The 9,627-nt window shown below is 31.1% G+C and overlaps 1 protein-coding gene across 1 annotated transcript; it reads left to right on the top strand.

Annotated features, from left to right (window-relative positions):
* The first annotated feature begins 6,152 nt into the window (after positions 1-6,152).
* LOC140833544 (auxin-responsive protein SAUR36-like) lies at positions 6,153-7,133 on the top strand. Its single transcript, XM_073197876.1, has one exon. The coding sequence runs from the start codon at positions 6,368-6,370 to the stop codon at positions 6,866-6,868; it is 501 nt and encodes a 166-aa protein (XP_073053977.1). The 5' UTR covers positions 6,153-6,367; the 3' UTR covers positions 6,869-7,133.
* Positions 7,134-9,627: the final 2,494 nt, after the last annotated feature.

Below are 9,627 nucleotides of genomic sequence, written 5' to 3'. Positions count from 1 at the left end.
GAAGAAATTCGTGGGCTCGGTACCTAAACGCAGTCTAAGTGGCGGCTCAGCGACGAGACTGCGTGAAAAACAACTTCGGAGTTTCACCAAGCCAACACTATCAAGGAGAATTTTAAAAAGGAGATATCATCATATAAGAAGCTAGGGACGTCACCACACTTGCAGATAGACGTTTTACGTTCACTAAAAACACACACAATCGAGGTGAAGAACTTGGTACGAAGATGAAGACACAAAATCCGGTGACGGAGAAGCAACTTTGGCTTCGTTATTATCTTTCTTTTCTTCTCCAATTCTTTTCCTAGATTAATGTTAAGATCTACAAACATGCTTTGTTTTTATTTCTTTTGTGTTATGAACTAATTTTCTATTATAGATTAATGATGTAGCTTGTGTTGAAATAATGATCTTTATGACCTTTTTATTTATATAATTGAATTCATCTTCATTTAATTGTGCTTACTTGTTTTTAGTCTCTTCAATTTACCGATCATAATTGAAATCTATTACTCATGAGAGATGATTGAAATTAAGATCACAAGAAACACATAGTTGGGTATTTATATCAATCGACAGACATGCATGTAATCTCATCGAAGTCCAGGTAAGAATGATTGTTTACACATATCGTTTAACACTAGATTTTAGATAAGAATAGTAAAATCAATATTAGATGATAAATTCTATTTATCACTTTAGAAAGAAGAATAGAAATGATTAAGTGTTTTGGCTATTTAACTGGGTGAATTCAAGAGTATAAATTTAGAAAAGAATAATTTTCGTGAAAAATCAAGGGAAATCAAAGCTCTAGACGCCGTACTCTTGCGAGCGAAAATCATGTAACAATGGATTTAAACTGAAATTTTATAATATAGATAACCAAAATCACAAATAAGTTAACAGTACGTGACAAAATTAAAAAAAACAAAATTCCCTTTTTAAATTCATCTCCTATATTGTGTCCACAATTTAACGTGTGTCCAAGAATACGTAGTTACGATGAATGATGATCACTTATGATGTGTGTTTTTTTTTAAATGTAATTAAACCTTATAATATTTTTGAGTGAGGGGAAAACTAGCTCTACGGGACAATGGGAGGCGGTGGCCGGTGAAGCTGACATATTACACCAGCAACTGATATACACTACAGATATACTGCACTTTATTTTGAGTGTGTTTAGTTGGGGATTAAATGATAAGTGTTTTACATTTAGGCTTATGAACTTTCTTGTCGAATTATATATAGTTGTTTATCGAGGTAATCTCTTTCTAATATAAATAGTTTGATTTCAATTCCAATATGAATAAATATATCAGATAATATTGTATAACAGTGAGGATAATTTTTTGACCAATTGTTTGCTGACAAATGAATCAGCATGTTATATAAGAGCACACAATATATGAATAAACAGGTCTATTTAATATGTAAACAAATTATATTTTACAGAGTAGCGTGGTTTGCATGTTATTGTTCGAAATTTTACTTCATGTGCACCAAAAGATATAGTTACCGTGGGTTCTATCGTTATAATACACACACACATACACACACACACACACACACACACATATATATATATATATATATATATATATAGACACACATAACACATACATACATATATATATAAGCAATACATATACTATATTTGATTACTCAAGAAATATGGATTGTAAAGTGGATCCGCCTACTAAATTATGAACTTTTAGGTGTCTTGGGCGTGCCGATATGTTAATCTCTTCCTTCACTTGACCTCCCTTCTTCCCCGACAATTTAGGAGGAAAGAGCCCCTCGCCAGAATTATTAATTTCATGGTTCAAAAAAAAAAAAGAATTACTAAATTGTTATTGCAGGCTATCCTGATCCAGAGTCACGGATACATTGCTATAAAACGTTTATTAATCAGGAGATGAGGTTAAAAAAAATTAAACAAACGTTTATTACAAAGAATGAACAGTTTTTACAGCTATATTAACATGGGAATAATTTTTGACAATGTGGATTTTGTAAACAGTAGAAGTCGACGAAGAATGTGAAATAAGCAAAGTAGGCAAAATAATTACATTTATTTGTAGTAAAAGGTAAAAATAATGTAGTTTAGCCAGTAAAAATAATAAGTAAAAGCATTTCAAAAATTAAAAAGAAAACATAACTTCTCAAACAAGACTACTTATACGGTTGTTTATTTATTTTTTACAAACAAGAAATGTCGTAAGTTAGCATAAAAAGTAAAGCAAAAGTCTAAAACGTGGCATCACTTCTCGTGTGTGTGTTTGTTTCTAGACCCATTTTGGCATTTTAATAATTTTTTAAATTCGATTCTTATTTAGTCAGTGTCGATAATAATCAATTTTTCGTTTAAAATTATATATGTATTAATTTATAGTATATATATATATGTAATGTAATTATATATATATATATATATATATATATATATATATATATATATATATATATATATATATATATATATATATATAACCTCAGTTTTAGGGGAATGATTAGCATTTTAAGTGGAGAGTAATCATATTAATTATTTTGGGATAATAAATATGAAATACAAAAGTAATCTTAAATCTCTAAAAAAATTGTAAATAATTATATAAATACAGTAATTATATTAAGAACGAGAGGAATTAACATACGGCTATTAAATGTTTTTTTAAATAAAATGTGTAGAATCATATATTTGAAAAGCAAGGAAGAAATTATTTTACCCTTCATATTAGTAATTTATACTCCACGTTTCGTCTGAACTCAGAGGAGTGTAATACTTGTAGTCAACGGAAATTAAATTTAGCCAGAAAAAACTGGTTAGGAGTCGCAGTGACTTGGACTTGTGTCGCTTTATTTTGTGCGTGGAGTTTACCCACTAAAACGTATCGAAGGAGGTGAAAATTACATGAAATAAATAAATGGGTCCTATTTGAGTTTGGTTACCTACCATTTTACTTCAACACAAATATTCTTACGTCCATAGGAATTGACCTAATGATTAAAGTTGAGAGCTGGATATTTATTCATTTCAGATTTGAGTCTCGTTAATTATGGATAGTTTTTTTTATTTAGATAGATATATTTAATTATTTCTTTGTAATTTTTTTTACCCGATATGAGTTACGCTCAAGTGTCGTCAGTTGTAAAGATAATTACATTATCTCTTTATAGATTGGAACAATATCATATTTATACTCTATGGTATCGTTTGGCACACGAGATTCAATTTATAAAAATTCTAAACCACATATCCTCTCATTTCACTTGTGCTTCCATCGATCATTCACAGTCGGTTTGGTTGTTTGATATCTATTTATTTAATTTTTTTAAATGTATTTAAAATTCTTTATATATTATATAATTATCATATTATCTAATATATAAAATTAGATAAAAATAAATAAATCATGCAAGTACTGACGATGCATAAACATATAAGAAATATGAATTCAAGCAACAACTTTGAAATTATAAAATTTATTATAATAAGGTTAATTTTGTCATTACAATATAATATATAAATTTAATCACTTTTATTAAAATCATACCAAACGTTAAATACAATATCATACATCTTATTTATCCTTAACTTATCATTATATTATATATTACATGTTTATCGTATCATATGTACCAAACTATGCCTAAAAAATCACAAATATGCTCACTTCTCATTTCATTTATTTATACCCAAATCGCACATTTTAATTAATTTAAGGAGTGAAAATAAATTGAATCTGGACAATTAATAAGTATCACAGTTCTTATCAACTTGAACTGTACGATTTGGTGTCACAAAATATTTTTTTTAAGGTTACTTAAACTTAAATTATTGTAGTACTAAGGGTGTTTTTTTATTCATTATTATATCTTCGAGTGAATATTTACAAGATTTAATTAATTTGTGAAGGTCAAATTAAATAACTTCTTGCTCGATTTTTTTTTAAAAGGAATAGTTTTATTTATATTATTTTAATGGACTTGTTTGCTGTACCTGCAAGAGGTATGGAGTAAAGTTGAGGCAAACTCAAATAACAGTAGGCCGTACGTAAATCTAACCAATATTATAATAAATATGTACATCGAAAGTTATAACTAACGTATATTCAGATTGAGGACTCACTGTTTTTTAAAATAATATAATATAATTGGTTAAAAATGAATATTGTTTTGATTCCAGAATCAAATGGAATATATATAAATAAAAAAACTTTTCAGGTTGATGTATGTCCGGCAGGCAGTAGATGAAGCCCACAACCCAAAATCTAGTTTGGACTTGATACAACAGACGTTAGCCCAATGCCTAAACCCAAAAGAAAACAATTGCAGAAGAATGTGTGTGTAAACAAATTAAAGCCACACGTAGATCTCAATGCAAGGTAAAAACAAAAAAGAGAAAAAAAATAAAAAAAAATTAAAGAAGAAGCAAGTTCTGCACTTTGAGAGCAGAACTTGCTTATTTTTATTCAAAATAAAGATATTGAATAATTTGAATAATGAAATATTACATGATTGTTTTAAAACTAATGAAATATAATATATTGTTGGCAAAAATTTGTGTGAGACGGTCTCACGGGTCGTATTTCTGAGACGGATCTTTTATATGAGTCACCTATGAAAAAAATATTACTTTTATTCTAAGGGTATATATTACTTTTTATTGTGAATATAGGTAGGGTTGACCCGTCTCACGAATCATTAGTATTACTTTTTATTGTGAATATACGTAGGGTTGACCCGTCTCACAGATTATAATCTGTGAGACGGGTCAATGAGATCCACTGTATATTGTTTTGTAATACAACAAGATAATAATTAATCAGAAAAAAAGTTAAGTTTACACCCGCTTGTTATGCTCGCAATATGAAGTATAGTTGCCAAATGTTCATAACTAAATATATTTTATTTTTATTTTATTTTATTTTATCGAAATACTTTTGGCGTACGAAAAATGTACTGCAGGGGAATAGTCAAATGGTGCGAGTTGCACCTTTCAAGGAGATCTGCACAAAGTAATTGAATATGACTTTGAAATAGAACGTACGTATTCATAGATGAATGATCGACCTTTTTTTTAAATAATTTTTTTCAAAAAATGTCAACAGACATTTTTAGTTTTTTTGAACAGCATGTGTTCCTAACGCAAACTTCGGATTTCGTACTTAAATGTTTGAGCGTACCGGATATTATGAAAGCCAATATTTGTTGTGCCACACCCCACAACTAAATAAATTATATTATTTTTTAATTGTTGAATAAATGATGAATTATTGAGCTATTGTATACCTTTTTATAACGTCTCATGTTCGATAACTGTTCTCACTGTATCAATATGAGTCTTTCTAGCGTGCTTATGTCATCACTCACATGCACTCTAGGAAACTTTCAGGGGCCACCCATCCTAAAATTACCTCAAGTCAAGTACGGTTAACTTTGGAGTTCTCATATGATGAGCTACCGAAAAGAAGATGCACCTTCTTGATATGAGTAATACATATCAAATCTTTTAAGTCATCCTCAACTGCACATTCCTACACCTGAACAGTTTTTGGAATCCTTCTCCTTCCGGTGTAAGATCAATTCATTCATGTTCTCTTCGCCTAGAAGCTTGCCAGGAACCGCTCATTGTCCGTGTAACCTCATGGCAACGACGATCACCCCCGCCCTCTTCGACCTTGGGCCTCACTTACCCACCAGCTTCTGCTTGATTCGTCCTCCAACCACACCGTACTAGGAGAGGTCGGCTCTGATGCTAACTGTAACGCCTCAGATTCGACGACTGTCTCCACTGTACCAAGACAAGTCTTTCCAGCGTGCTTATGTCATCACTCAACTGCACGGTCCTATACTTGAACAGTTTCAGAATCTCTCTCCTTCCGGTGTAAGATCGGTTCATCCATGTTTCCTCCGCCTAGAAGTCTGCCAAGAGCCGCTCATTGTCCGTCCAACCTCATGGCACCGACGATCGCTCCTCGTCCTCTTTCACCTCGGGCCTCACACTTTTTTAATAAAAAGATTAGATAGGATTATATTTTTCTTGAATTTTAAAATCTCTCGCTCTATTTATATGTGTGAATTTTTAATCCTCTGGAAATTTTCACTTGAAGCTCCAAGAACCTCCAGTTATCTTTTTTTGTTTTTTTTGGTTGTATGCGTGAGCTCCACCTCCAATTTCCCTAGTGGATGGCCTTAAATACACAACTCAGCATACAATAGTGGCACTGAAAACAAAGCACAGCAGCTGATATCTACAAATGCGCAAAAGCAGACTGATTCTCATCAGTTTTCGTGAAGAAGCTCATCCAAAAACATCATTTAGCAGACTAGTCCTTTGTTCTTGAATTTTCACTCGTATTCAAACATGGGAAAGACCAGGGGATTCAGGCTTGGACGCAAGCTGGTCAAAGTCTTCAACTGGTTCATCGATCGTCGAAGGCGGCGGAGGCCTGCCGCTTACGAGCGCCTGGAACCGCCGAGGGGACCCGTTTCCAAGCTCCGCAAGTGGGTCAACTTCTTGAGAATGGGAACTAAGGGCCTTTGCTCAGGCAAAAGCAGTTCGGGTTATATTCGGGTTGGGCATCGACCAATCGAGCCACCAAATTTACCGGATGCGAGTGTACCGAAAGGGCACCTTGCGGTGTATGTGGGTGATAAGGAGGACGACACGTCTCGAGTTCTGGTGCCTGTAATTTACTTTAATCACCCTTTGTTTGGCGAGCTGTTGAAGGAGTCTGAAAACCTATACGGTTTCAATCACCCTGGTGGGATTCAGATTCCTTGCCCGAGATCCCAGTTGGAGAATATTAAGATAAAGATCGCCGCCGCAAGAGGCGGTGGAAGCTGGCGGAGGAAGCGCAGCTAGTGGACTCTTTTCTAAAATCTAGTTCGTGACAAGCTAGTTTTTTCTTCCTTCAACTTTCAGACTTAATTATACTGGCCTCTGGTGGTTGGTTTTGCTTAAATTTTATAAGATTTACATGTACAAATTTGTTGGAGACGCCTGGATTTCATTTTGGAATTTAGTTAAGTTCTTAAACTAGACAAAGTGAAATGAATTAAAATGAAATTGATGCAAGTTCTTGTAAAAGTCTCGAATAAAGGAAAAAAACATGAAATGTTGAGTTCTATTTTGGAACTAATTATTTACAGCCAATGGACTAAGATATTTGATTAATTGATTGATATCAAAATTTTAATAAAAAATCAATTTGAGGGATTCTTGCATTTTAGTGGATCCCATCTCCTATTCGACCACATCACTCGAGTAGACGGGGACGTTGTTCGATGTCCATATATAATGTACAGATATATTTTCCTAGTCCACAGAAACTATTTAAAAATAAAAACCATATTTCAAGAGGCTACAAAATTAAAAAACAAACACGTGGGTTATCAAATTTCACACAAAAGACGTCTATGATTTTTATTCTTCATCAGGCCTTTAATTGTCCATTTCTCGACTCTTCATTTTGTCGTACTCTTCGCATGGCAGATCATTCCCCCTTGGGAGAGTCGATCAATTCATTGTCTATATATGGCATTTTATGGACAATTCACTTATTCTTTTGATATATACAGATCATAAAATTTGCATGGAATAATATATGAGTAATATAATTCATAATACCGTATCATGACAAAATTTTATTTTATATATGTAATTTAATTCAAAACTTCAATTTATTTTCTTTTTATTATTGTTGTTACTGTTTGTCAAAACTAAAAATCTGAGGAAATGATGAATATACAGTTGACTATAGAAGTCCAACTGCTAATTTTCCAAATTCCCAGTCTTGTTAATAATATTAATAGTTCGTACTTTTCTTCCTCAGGAGTGAAGAATCATATATAGACAAAATGAAGAGCGCAGTCTAATTAAGCAGACTGTTTTCCTCCTTACGCTCCTGGTAATTGCATCTGGTCAGATTATAATGTAACAAAGTTGCGCTTGGACTAAGAGATTTGGAACTATGAATTTAAATAAATGGATTTCAAATATTTAGGTGGATTTAATATGCACCAATTCCGTAATTTATGTAAATTCTGATTATGAATTTGAAATACACTAAAAATATATTTGGATGAATAAAAATTGGGATTTGGATTTAGATTTAGATTTGCATTTGGAATTGTATTTGAAATTAATGGATTTTGAATCCAATTTTGGCTTGGCATAAAAGTTAGAATGTAATTTAATAATTGGATTTGAGAAATAATATTATTTAACTTTTAAAAAATTACATAAACCTATTTTTAAATATCTTGGATCAATAATATTTTTGTAAATATTCATATATTGTTTCATACTCTAAAAAAACACATTATTTCTGAAAATAACAAAAAAAAACCATATCTTCATTAAATAAATATTTTAAGAACTGAAAAAAATAAAACTATGATGGGGTCGATCAATTAAACTTTTAATATTAAAAATAATGGAAGTTTTTAATAGTTATATGATATGAATTTATCTCAATATTATATACCTATAGAATATAATTAAATTTGTGAACTATAATACATAATTTTAGGATTATCTAATTTTATTAAATTTTTTTAAAAATAATATAAAATTTATGAGTTAGATATACAAAGTTAATATTTAAAAATGATTTTTATATGTCCATAGTTGAAGTCTCTTGAATGTTACAAAGATTTCTTTTAGTTAAATTAAATCCATCAAACATCAGGGGCATTCTGAAATTCTATATTTCCAAACAGCTTGAAATGGAATTTCTAATTCCAATCTCTTCAAATCCAATTAACTTTCTCAATAACACACTGAGATGAATAAGAGGATTATTTAACTAAATGATATTTGTTTGACTATAAATATGAAATCTAACCTTTTCAATTTTTACTCATTTTTATTCTTTGTTTAGTTTTCGTATTTCATGTTTGAAGCTCATTCTTAAAAAAAATTGAAGATAAATGTTATTTCAAATCCTCATTCTAATTTCTCTCCAAAAAAATAAAAGCAAAAACTTGTGTGAGACAGTCTCACGGGTCGTATTTCTGAGACGGATCTATTATTTGGGTCATCCACGAAAAAATATTACTTTTTATGCTAAGTGTATTACTTTTTATTGTGAATATAGGTAGGGTTGACCCGTCTCACATATTAAGATCCGTGAGACGGTCTCACGTGAGACACACTCAAAAATAAGACAAAAACTTGTGTGACACGGTCTCACGGATCGTATTTGTGATACGGATCTCTTATTTGGGTCATTCATGAAAAAATATTACTTTTTATGCTAAAAGTATTACTTTTTTTTGAGAAATGATATTTTTTGAGAAAATGATATTTATTACTTTTTATTTCCAGAAATAAATACATACAAACTAAACCCCACCCAACATAAATTTTTTTTTTGAGAAATGATATTTATTACTTTTTATTTCCAGAAACCATAATAAACAAATTTCCAGAAACCATAATAAACAAAGCGCCTGTATTTTTCTCCTTTTTATTTGTGAGTCTGATTTTATTCAACATTTTGCAGGTTGGCAAGTTTCCATGGTTGTAGGAAAATCAAAAGCCTTTTCAGAGTGAGCACATATCATTACATGACCGAACGGCCCTACGTTTAAGCTTTTCATTTTCGGTTCATCTTTAGC

This window comes from Primulina eburnea, chromosome 6 (assembly GCF_022965805.1).
Source record: "Primulina eburnea isolate SZY01 chromosome 6, ASM2296580v1, whole genome shotgun sequence".
NCBI classification, from domain to species: Eukaryota; Viridiplantae; Streptophyta; class Magnoliopsida; order Lamiales; family Gesneriaceae; genus Primulina; species Primulina eburnea.
The sequence above is the reverse complement of the archived record's forward strand: the minus strand, read 5'-3'. Positions and strand labels throughout refer to the sequence as shown.